Source organism: Paralichthys olivaceus, chromosome 22, assembly GCF_024713975.1.
Source record: "Paralichthys olivaceus isolate ysfri-2021 chromosome 22, ASM2471397v2, whole genome shotgun sequence".
Classification (NCBI taxonomy): domain Eukaryota; kingdom Metazoa; phylum Chordata; class Actinopteri; order Pleuronectiformes; family Paralichthyidae; genus Paralichthys; species Paralichthys olivaceus.
Window position 1 is genome coordinate 14,172,821 of NC_091114.1, and position 11,334 is coordinate 14,184,154.

Consider the following 11,334-nt stretch of genomic DNA (forward strand, 5'->3'; position numbering starts at 1 on the left):
TTTTCTGTTGTTCGCTAACTACCTCTACATAATGTGAAGCCGTTGGTTAGCTTAGCTTAGCATAAAGACTGGAAACAGTCCCTGACGTTGACTGATAAATATGTTACCAATACAATTGTCTTGACTCACTTTTTATTTTTTTAACAAATACCACATCTATGATTACATCTACAGATAACATATGTGTTTGCATAATTTAATAAATATTTACACAGCACATTAGTATATGCTACTATTATATATATGCAAATATAAAAGATGGACATATATTTAGAAATAAACACACATATACATATAGCATAAAGTGATATATTGATATTTGAAGACAAAGGTTTAGAACTTATGAAACAGTATGATGTGTATATATAAATGGATGTTTATACAATGAAAATATCTTCATGGTAATTGTTTATATGGTATAATGTGTTGTGGCCATGAATATTAACAAAATTATATATATTGCATTTATATACGTTCTCTTGACTATGTTTGTGTTCACTCATTAAATTCTACACTGGTAAAAACAACAGGGTTAGAAATTCCTCTTTTCTTAAAAAAAAAAAACTTTATTTATAACAGAGGATTCTGTCAGTAAACACTCAGTGCTGTGGTAAAGTTTCCTGTCAGAACAGAATCACACAATGTTTATTTCAATTTCATTAAGTTCGCATCAAACATTATTCAATTTAGGGGAAAAACACCTGTTACACACTGTTTCCACCCAGAGAGACTCCTCAAGTCTTCAGCGTTAATCAAACCTTCGTCTTTTCACAGAAACTGTTTACTTTTTCTAACCTTTAAATATTTTGGAATGTATTTTTTTGGTTTAATAAAATGTTATAAATGCATATGGGAAAAATATAGACTTAGTTTACAAAGGCCTTTTAGACACCCGCTTCGTACAAAGTGGACAAACAGTTTGTTACATGTTCGTCTACTACTCTTCTAATACTTCCACACGCAGCTTCTCAGAAGCTTTGATGTCGTGTTTGCTTCGCTCAGGATGGCGTTGCTTTCTAGCGTCCATTGTTTTCATAGCAAAACAATGTAACATTTGAAAAAAACGTGATTAACATTAAAAAATTTGAAAAAAAGTGTCTGAGGTCAAACATTAGCTTCTATTTTGATCGAATGCATGCTTGTATATGTGTTAATCCTCGTTATTCATTAACCCGTCAGCAGAGGGTGCAATAGGCGAAGCCTCCTCATTGCTTACCAGCACTTTAACCATCATGCTCCACATGATGAAGACCATGAGTCTTTTAATCTGGGTTCAACTCTGCACTGTGACTCCTCTGATGGACACGTCGTTGTTTTGAAGACGCAAAAGATTTGTTGCAATCGTTGCAGCCGTATGGTTTCTCTCCAGTATGATCACGTGTGTGAATTTTCAGATGATCTGCTCTGGTGAAACTGGCCCCACACTCATCGCAACTGAATGGTTTCTCTCCAGTGTGAACACGTTTGTGTGTTTTCAAGACGTCGGACCTGCTGAATGCTGCCCCACACTGGTCGCAGCTGTACGGTCGGTCTCCACTGTGAATTCGTTTGTGGCTTTTCAGATCACCTGACCTGCTGAAGCTTTTCCCACACTGGTCGCAGCTGTACGGCTTCTCTCCAGTGTGGCTGCGTCGATGAGTTTGTAGCTGAGTTGAAGTCACAAAAGACTTCGTACATAGATCACAGTTGTACGGTTTCTCTCCACTATGAAGACGGCGGTGGTTTATCAAATGACCCAGCGCCGTGAATGCCTTCCCACACTGGGTGCAGCTGTACAGTTTCTCCCCACTGTGCCTGCGTTTATGACCTTTCAGAGCGGTCGGCGTGGTGAAACATGCCCCACACTGCTCACAGCTATAAGGTCTCTCACCAGTGTGGCTGCGCTTGTGGATTTTTAGACCATGTGACGTGCTGAACGCTGCCCCACACTGGCCGCAGCTATACGGCCGCTCCCCGGTGTGGATACGCTGGTGGATCTTTAGGTAACTGGACCTGGTGAAGCCTTTTCCACACTGTTCACACATGTACGGTTTGTCTCCAGTGTGGATGCGTTGGTGAGTTTTAAGTCTGTTTGACGTCAGAAAAGATTTTCCACACTCCTCACAGATGTGCAGTTTCTCTCCGCTATGAATCAGCTGATGGATTCTCGCAGTACTTAAAGCCCTGAACGTTTTCCCACACTCCTCACAGCTGTACGGTTTCTCACCGGTGTGACGACGGAGGTGAGTTTTTAAACCAGTGGCGGTAGAGAACGAGCGTCCACACTGGTCGCAGCTGTGCGGTCTCTCTTCGGGGTGGACGTGCTGGTGAGTTTTTAAACCGCTGGAGTTTGTGAACGTGTCCTCACACTGGTTACAGCTGTACCGTCTCTCTCCACTGTGAACTGTGCGCAGGTGGATTTTTAAATGACCTGAAGACGTGAACGTTTTCCTGCAGTCGTCACAGTTGTGCTTCTTCTGTTTGATGTGACAGACCTTTGTGCATCTCTGTTTTTATAGCAACACAAAGAGAGGGCGGGAGTTAGATGATGAGTTGTAATTTACATACAATGTTGATTTTAAATCATCCACACACTCACACACACACACACACACACACACACACACACACACAGACACAGACACAGACACACACACACACACACACACACACTTCCTCAGTGGTCAACTGTTGAGCTACTGCTAATGCTAGCCAGCATGTGAGGCTTTTAGAAAACAACGACTGACTTTACTTCAGTCATTTATTTTTAAAATGACATTAATTAAATAAATCAACAAATTAATATGCAATTAATTTCACAGTCAACATATAAAGACGACCAGTGACTTTGTAAACGAAGACTCTGGTCACGTGATGACTCAAACTTCGCTCATCATGTGACTTTACATTTAATCCAAAACTACGTAACGGGAGAACCGATTCGGATCACACCGTTCCCACGCAAACCACGTTGAAACCGGATCCTCAGGACCTGAACACTGACCTGTAGACCGGGATCAGGCTCAGTTCTCCGCTGCTCCGGTTCCTGGTTCTCCTCCTCCTCCAGCCCGGTCTGCTCGGTGAAACCCGGGTCCTGGTTCTCCTCCTTGATCCCAATCTGGTCTATCAAACCCGGGTCCTGGTTCTCCTCCTCCAGCCCGGTCTGCTCGGTGAAACCCAGGTCCTGGTTCTCCTCCTTGATCACGATCTTGTATGGGTCCGGGTCCTGGTTCTCCTCCTCCAGCCCGGTCTGGTCGGTGAATTCCTGGTCCTGGTTCTCCTCCTTCATCACAATCTCGTAGTGATCCGGGTCTATGAAGTCCGGCTCCTGGTTCTCCTCCTTCATCCCGAGATTGTCGGGATCGAGGTCAATGAAATCCGGGTCCTGGTTCTCCTCCTTCATCCCAGTCTTGTGGCACTCCTGGTCGGTGAGGTCCAGGTGGTGTCCCGGGTCCAGGAGAACCGGACTCGTCTTCTTCTTCCCCGTCAACGCGTCACTTCTCTCAGACTCTGTCCGCCATCTTGCTCCGTGTTTCCTCTGTCCCCACCCCCTAGTCGGAAGAGGGCCCGCCCCTTCCCTGCCTCTGATTGGTTTAACTCGATCCTCCTCCTGAACTCGAGCCAATCACCTCTCCTCATGCCCACACGTAAACCAATCAGAGGCAGGGGTAGAGCTGCGTCTATGTTTCAGAATTAAACCACCTTCACCACGTGTCACGTAAAAATACCAAAATATTTCGTTAGCGGGAAGTGGCTCAATGCTAACGTTAGCTGTTGTCTAATAGTCACTAATGGTGGGGAAGGGGAAGTCACGTGTTTCATTAAATGTTTTCACTTGTCAGAAACACATTGGTTGTAGTTAATCTGTTGTTCCACAAGGTGGAGCCAAGTGGACTGATATTGTTAGTTTCTTAAAAGTGTGTGTAAGGGTGTGAACTGAACTGACACACACACACACACACACACACACACACACACACACAAACTCACTCACACACACACACACACACACTTAACTTGAGCTGCTCTGTTTAACAGGCATTGATAGGCTTATTAGGAATTACTCTTCTGTGTGTGTGTGTGTGTGTGTGTGTGTGTGTGTGTGTGTGTGTGTGTGTTTGCGTGTGTGAAAGAGAGAGAGACAGGACAGTATCATCCATCGTATAATCTCTTTATCCCCCTCAGGGTGACAGAGGAGACTCCCCGCTGGATCCTCCACACCTTCACTCCATCCATCCCTCGCTTTTCTCATCTTTTCTCTCCAGAATTCTAACTTTAAAAGGATTTAAACCGCCTGTGTGTGTTTGTGTGTGTGTAGAGGGGTTACTCCTCTGTTTCCACAGTGATGAGTTTGACAGGGAGTTGGTGGATCTAGGCCACGTAACCGAGGGCAACGGATTATCAGTTGACAGGTGAGCAAGGAGATAATGTGGGGATGGTATGGGGCGAAATATTATACACGGATGCAATGTTTATTATTATTCTTATTCTTATTAATACATAGGGGAGATAAATGTATGAACTCATCATCAGTCGATAACAACAACAAACTTTATTAATGTAAATGTCTATAGCTGTGGTGTCAGATTTAAAGTTCCCTTCTTAAGTTAAAGTTGGATACAAAGAACTAACTGGTTTATGAATTATTGATTAAAGGTCTTTAGAACTCCATTTGTCCACCAGGTGGCGACACAGAAAATACATTGAATGTTCTAAAATACAGTGAAATACTTAAAAAAAAATGTTACTCAAGAAAATTAGATTAACTTCTTTTTATTGATTTTCTCAGCAAACTGTTTTTCCCTTTCACTTGCAGCACCTTGCCAGTAGGTGGTGACATCATTCCCACCATGTGATCATAGATTATTTTTTGCTCTATTTTTTTGCTCTATACTAGTTTCGACCCTAGTTTGGGCTGGAATCTGTAGAATCACGTTCTTTTCTCTGTCTGCAGGTAGAGGAAACAAGCCGCCATGGCTAAAGTAGCTCCATCAGTCCCGTCCCCCACTTCTAGGTTAACTCCGCCTATCATCCTTCTACAAGACATGGAGGAGGAGCCTGGTGGCGTCAGGGAGGGCGACAGGTGAGTTGTCTTGAAAACAACAGCTGCTGAAGTTAGGGGATATTTAGACAACTCAACATTCAAGAGGTTCATTGTGACCAATTATTGTTACTTAACCTTTACTGAGCAACAGCGCCCTCTGCAGCCACAGTTGGTGATTGATTCTGTTGGTTGTCTGAACATCTGAACAACATGAATATCGCTGGACATTATCATGATCCTCTGCTTCCTGAAGCAGAAGAGCTGCGGCTGTACAAATCCACCAAACTCTGTCTAGAATTCTTCATATTTTAAAAGTTTCCTGTTGAATATTGGAGATAAACTCTGGTTTTTAATAACTTCGCAGTCTTTTTAACTGATCAACAGTTAGTTTCACTCTTCTGACAGTTGAAGCTATGACTCTCAGTCAGTTCTTCTCACAGGAGATTGAACCCACTCACCAAAGTTACATAGAACAGAAGTTTAGGGTGGAGAGTGGGAATGAAAGAGAAAACATTCTCCTTATTCACTGAACAATCAAACTAATATTAATCAAGCTGCTGATTTACAACAGAAACATTGTATAGTATTGATTTAAGGGTCATTAATCCCAGAGTCAGTTCTGTGTCAGTGAGATTGTTCCAGATTTTTGGTTTTTGGTCAAAGAGAAAAACTTGAGCTTTTAAATTCTATCAACTGATTCCAAGTCAGGTTCTCGTTCCTCTTTGTTTCAGAGCTGCTCAAAGAGCCGGACCAGGAGTTTTATTCAACGTCAACAACAGCAACAACAATGAAGAGGAGTATGACACACAGAAACACACACACACATACATATAAATTATGTGCAAGTATTTATACATTTATAAGTTGATCTCTGTGATGTGTTTCCTGTTGTCTTCCAGAGAGGAAAAGAAGAAAAGGAAGAAAGAAAAGAAAGAGAGGAAAGAGAAGAAGGAGTGAGTTTGGTCACAAGATGACAAGAAATTAGAAAGATGTCTTAAATCTGTGAAATACTGGATTTAAGAAACGTCTGTGTTCTGTTGAAGTTCAGTTTGAAGCACTGATGCTGATGATGTGAACATTTTGTGATGAACTCACAAACTGAAATCACAAAAATCACAAGAAGAAAACAATTCTGCTAAACTACAGGAAAACAACCCAACAGCCATCCAATTTTATTCCACTGAATCCGGTTTTCCTCTGTTTGTTTGTCATCTTCTCTGCCAGGAAGGAGAGGAAGGAGAAGAAAGAGAGGAAGGAGAAGAAAAAGAAAGAGAAAGAGGAGAAGGAAAAAGAGAAAGAGAAAGAAAAAGAGAAGGAAAAAGAGAAGAAGGCCCAAGAGGAGGCGTAGGTTTGGTTTATTTGGATCCAGTGAGAACCTTAACTATTAATAATAACAATGATAATGAATTAGTGTCTGTGTCCAGTCCCAAAGAGATCTCGGTGATTGACCCAGCGAGTAACACCTACTACCACTGGCTGTTTGTCATCACCATCCCTGTCATGTACAACTGGACCCTGATCATAGCCAGGTAACACACACTGGTCATTTGTCATTATTGTACTGGTTCCCACAATGTCAGCAGTCTACTGGTTTTCCCCCCAATAATAACAGTGGTCCTCCAGAATTAGTTTACCCAAGAAATCCCATTTCATTTAATTCTCACTGTAAACACTAACTGATATTCAGTGTGTGTGTGTGTGTGTGTGTGTGTTTCAGGGCGTGTTTTGAGGAGCTGCAGACGGACTACGTGTACTACTGGTTTCTGCTGGACTTCCTCGCTGACCTCACCTACATCGCCGACATGGTCTTCAGAACTAGAACCGGTCCGAGCACACTCTCACAAACACACGTGATATTTTCACTGATGCAGTTGCACAGATGTGACTGAGTTGTGCATCTGTTAGCCTGAGAACACTGTATATACCCCAATCACTTGGTAATAATAATAATTATAACAATATTTGTAATAATATTAGCATAGATTCTCTAATCTTATTGGTTGCCAAAGTGAATACATTACTATGCTAAATGACGATGACAATAATCCCACCATATGATCCCATTTGTGTATGTGATATTTCATCAATACTACCTTTACTGGAATCAACAGATAAGAACGATTTGAGAGATTTGTAATTTAAACCTGAAACTGTCTTCAAGCACAACCTTGTTTGTGCAGGTTACCTGGAGCAGGGTCTTCTGGTGAAGGACCAGCAGAAGCTTCGTGATCGGTACAAGAACAGTTTCCAGTTCAGACTGGACCTGATCTCCATGATTCCCACCGACATTCTGTACACCGTCTTCGGCCTCACCTACCCAGAGATCCGCCTTAATAAACTCTTTAGGTTCAACAGGTACACACACACAGAGACAAAGACAACCCCATACAAAGACACACACACACATACATTGTCATATGTGTTGTTTCAAGGTTGGTAACATATTGATTCTAAGCAGATACCATATTTACTGGGTTCACCATGTTATGGCTCCATCAAACTGAAGGCTTAAAAATGGCAGCTCACAAACCAATGGGTGACGTCACAGATTTGTTGGAGTTGTTAATGTTTGGAGACTCAATGCAGATTTTTTGTGTGTTTCAGGATGCTGGAGTTCTTCCAGAGGACAGAGACCAGGACTAACTACCCCAACGCTCTCCGAATCTCCAACCTTGTCATGTACATCGTCATCATCATCCACTGGAACGCCTGCCTTTACTACTCCTTCTCCAAGGCCATTGGTGAGTTCGCTGGTTTGAATCCTGCTTCTTTGGCAACTGAATAAAACCCTCAGACATCTTGTCTTGTCTGCTCCTCCAGGTTTTGGTTCTGACAGGTTCGTTTATCCCGACCCAAGTGATCCAGAGTTTGGTCGTCTGGTGAGGAAATACGCCTACAGTATGTACTGGTCAACACTAACGCTCACCACCATTGGAGAAACGCCACCCCCAGTGGAGAACTCTGAGTACTTCTTTGTTGTCACTGACTTCCTGGTGAGTGGGGCTTAAAGAACTGAATATTATTATTAATTTATGTCCAAGAATCTGATTTGGTCATTCTGTTCTATTCATCCAGGTGGGTGTGTTGATTTTTGCCACCATTGTCGGTAACGTTGGCTCAATGATCACCAACATGAACGCTGCCAGAGCCGATTTTCAGGCTCGCATCGACGCGATAAAACAGTACATGAGCTTCCGAAAGGTCAGTTTGTTACTTGGATAGTAAGCTGGCTGGTTGGTTGGGTGGCTGACTGACTGATTGGCTGGCTGCTAGTTTGCCTCTCTGGTTGGTTGGTTAGTTTCTTGTGTGGTTGGTTGTTTAGTAGGTTATTTTGTTTGTGGGTTGGCTGGCTGGTTGGTGGGTTGGTTGAGTGGCTGGTTGGTGGGTTGGTTGGTAGGCTGATTTGTTGGTTGTTTAAATAGACATTTAGCTGAGCAGTGAGGACAGATGTAAATTATTATTGTATAAAAAAGTATCCCCTCCCATCCAGGTAACAAAGGACCTGGAGAAGCGAGTGATCAAGTGGTTTGACTTCCTGTGGACCAATAAGAAGGCAGTGGATGAAAGGGAGGTGCTGAAGTACCTGCCTGACAAACTGAGAGCAGAGATCGCCATCAACGTCCACCTGGACACTCTGAAGAAGGTCTGCACACACTTGATCATACTCCTCATTAAAACCCAACTCAAATGAAGCCCCAGATTCAAGCGCCTTGTTTTTCCTGTCATCCAGGTTCGTATCTTTGCGGACTGCGAGGCTGGCCTGTTGGTGGAGCTGGTGCTGAAGCTGCAGCCTCAGGTCTACAGTCCAGGAGATTACATCTGTAAGAAGGGTGACATTGGCCGAGAGATGTATATCATCAAGGAGGGAAAACTTGCTGTTGTCGCCGATGACGGAATCAAGCAGTTTGTCGTTCTGAGTGATGGAAGCTACTTTGGCGAGATCAGCATCTTGGCTATCAAAGGTAGACTATGCCATGTAATCAGATTGTTTTCTGAGAAGTCAACCAGTTATAAAGTTCCAAGGGTCCTGCATTCTCAGGCTTTTATATTCCCAGGTTCAAATGTTCCCAAGGTCCTATGTTCCAAGGTTCCCAGGATCCCAAGTTGTCAGAGTACTGAAGTTATTTCTGTAACAGTTTACAGTTAACAGAGATGCAGACCGTAAATGTGTGGCACATGGAACACCATTCATTGCAATTCAAGCAGTCTTTTGCGTTACATATATTTCAATGATGATACCATTTCTATTTAATATGCAGCCCTAATAATGAGCCAATACAGAGCAGAGGAACATCTTTTTCAACGTCCCATTATATGATTTAAAAAGACTTTGCTCTTCTTCAACAGGAAGTAAAGCAGGAAACAGGAGGACAGCAAACATCAGGAGCATCGGTTACTCCGACCTCTTCTGTCTCTCCAAAGATGACCTGATGGAGGCACTGAAGGAGTATCCTGATGCTAAGGCTCTGCTGGAGGAGAAAGGAAGACAGATTCTGATGAAGGATGGACTGTTGGACTTGGAGGTACAGTCACATGATCTTGTAAGGACAAGAAATCTGATCTGTCGAATTTAAAGTCACAACTGATCTTGTCCTGCAGGTGGCAGCGCAGGGCCCCGACCCCAAAGAGATCGAGGAGAAGGTGGAGAGGATGACGAGCACGCTGGACGTCCTGCAGACACGCTACGCACGACTGCTGGCTGATCATGAAGCTACTCACAGCAAGCTCAAACACAGAGTCACCCGGCTGGAGAGGAAGCTGCCACCACGAGCCGACCAACCAGGTGACGCTCCGCCCCCTCCAACACCTGAGTAGAGCGGACAAGAGGAGAGGAAGGACCGGGATGGTTGATTTTTTTAAACCTGACTTGGCCAAGCAGGTGGGGAGCAGAAGACATGACAACAAAAGTTTTTTTCCCATAAGAACTGAATTCAGCTAGTTCAAAATAAAAACTACAAAACTAAAAAATGGAATAAAAGCAATATCAGTTTTAAATTCTGGCCCTTACAATCAAATTTACGTTTCATCCCGAAGTTGAGGAAAAGAAAACCAACTCTCTTTCTGATTCATGTGACAAACTTGAAGAAGATGTCATGTTAATAATGGAAACACACTGACTCTGGATCAGTGGAGTGTCAAAGAATAAACGTTCTCCAGAATACATGAGAGAAAGAGTGCGAGTGAGAATGCAAGTAAATTATTAAACTGCAAAACATTTTAATTATCATTTGTTATGTCTGAACTAAGGTACAGGAAATATTTTCTGTATCAAGCTGAGCTTGTTCATAGTTTTAATTTCACAGCAGCATGAGTCTATCTGAGCTTTAAATTATAGATATAATCATGTAAATATAATAATGTGATATAAGATAACACATCTTCAAGCATGTGTAGATCAGCTGCTTTAAAGCCAGTAGAGGTCAAAGGTCAGTGGAGGAGCTCGTCCATCCAGTTTGTTTTTCTACACTATGACTGATGCATGTTGTTGATATATGAAATATGAATCAGAATAATATCACTGCGCTGAAATAAAGAGATTTTATAAATAAAACTAAACTATTTCTCTTTTGTTTTGAAAACATAAAAAAAAATCATGTTTCTACTTATTTATCTCTATTTATTTATAACACTTGTAAAACATTGTACCAACAGGTGGAGTAGTTTAGTCTGATTCTTTTATTGAGTCAACATTGATTCCAGGTGGTACATTCCCTTTGTTCTAATAATAATCAGCATCAAAATTATTAGACTGTCATATGATTTTATCAGCTGTAAAATAAAAGTTATTTTATTTTCTGAAGATGTACTATGTTGACAAATTCCAATACTCTGCTTTAAAATCAAATCAAATAGACAATAACATTAAACGAAATTGAAACATAAAATTATATTTATAGAATAAAATAATTTTCATAAATTAAATAACAGATCTATAAAAAAACGTAATAACATTTTAACAATATTTTCTTAAAATATGATATAATAAATCGTAATTAAAATGTAATTAAGAAATAGACAAAAATTCAAATAAAATTATATTTTTAGAACACAACAAAGAGTTTTAAAAATAAACAAACTGCTTCGTAATAAAATTGAAAAAAAAGAAATCAAAACAATTAAACAAGAAAAACAATATGAAGGATAATTTCAATTAAATGAATAAAACAACATCTAAATAATGCAAAAATAAAATAAAATAAAATAAAAAAACATTTCATAAAAGTAACCGGAAAAATTATATTCACAAATTAAATCAAAGACATTTTAAAAAACTTTTCCTGTGGTCGTCGTTGACACGTCTCCCTTCCTGT

The 11,334-nt window shown here is 41.3% G+C and overlaps 2 protein-coding genes across 3 annotated transcripts; one reads left to right on the plus strand and one right to left on the minus strand.

Moving 5' to 3' along the window:
* Positions 1-545: 545 nt before the first annotated feature.
* On the minus strand, positions 546-3,382 carry LOC109641491 (zinc finger protein ZFP2-like). 2 transcript variants are annotated; one of them, XM_020105968.2, is made up of 2 exons: positions 2,984-3,382; positions 546-2,486 (listed from the first exon to the last, which is right to left on the minus strand). In XM_020105968.2, the coding sequence occupies exons 1-2, from the start codon at positions 3,380-3,382 to the stop codon at positions 1,263-1,265; spliced, it is 1,623 nt and encodes a 540-aa protein (XP_019961527.2). In that variant the 3' UTR covers positions 546-1,262. The 2 variants fall into 2 exon arrangements, with proteins under 2 accessions (XP_019961527.2, XP_019961528.2); XM_020105969.2 differs by having other exon boundaries at positions 546-2,492.
* A 152-nt stretch (positions 3,383-3,534) lies between these two features.
* cnga1b (cyclic nucleotide gated channel subunit alpha 1b) lies at positions 3,535-10,574 on the plus strand. The gene is made up of 15 exons (XM_020105967.2): positions 3,535-4,391; positions 4,934-5,062; positions 5,755-5,820; positions 5,923-5,976; positions 6,248-6,367; positions 6,448-6,552; positions 6,741-6,847; positions 7,204-7,378; positions 7,628-7,764; positions 7,844-8,016; positions 8,099-8,224; positions 8,514-8,666; positions 8,754-8,985; positions 9,371-9,546; positions 9,623-10,574. Exons 2-15 carry the CDS (start codon positions 4,953-4,955, stop codon positions 9,836-9,838), a joined length of 1,950 nt encoding a protein of 649 aa, XP_019961526.1. The 5' UTR covers positions 3,535-4,391; positions 4,934-4,952; the 3' UTR covers positions 9,839-10,574.
* Positions 10,575-11,334: the final 760 nt, after the last annotated feature.

What these genes read in the sequence shown, in the direction of transcription:
- LOC109641491 (XM_020105969.2), bottom strand. Translation starts at nt 3,382, where the DNA reads ATGAAGGAGGAGAACCAGGACCCGGATTTCATTGACCTCGATCCCGAC. An exon ending in AGCCTGATCCCGGTCTACAG is followed by an intron (nt 2,493 to 2,983) that starts GTCAGTGTTCAG and finishes GTGTTGCTATAA; the next exon opens with AAACAGAGATGCACAAAGGT.
- cnga1b (XM_020105967.2), top strand. Translation starts at nt 4,953, where the DNA reads ATGGCTAAAGTAGCTCCATCAGTCCCGTCCCCCACTTCTAGGTTAACT. An exon ending in AAACTCTTTAGGTTCAACAG is followed by an intron (nt 7,379 to 7,627) that starts GTACACACACAC and finishes TGTGTGTTTCAG; the next exon opens with GATGCTGGAGTTCTTCCAGA. An exon ending in TTGTTGTCACTGACTTCCTG is followed by an intron (nt 8,017 to 8,098) that starts GTGAGTGGGGCT and finishes CTATTCATCCAG; the next exon opens with GTGGGTGTGTTGATTTTTGC.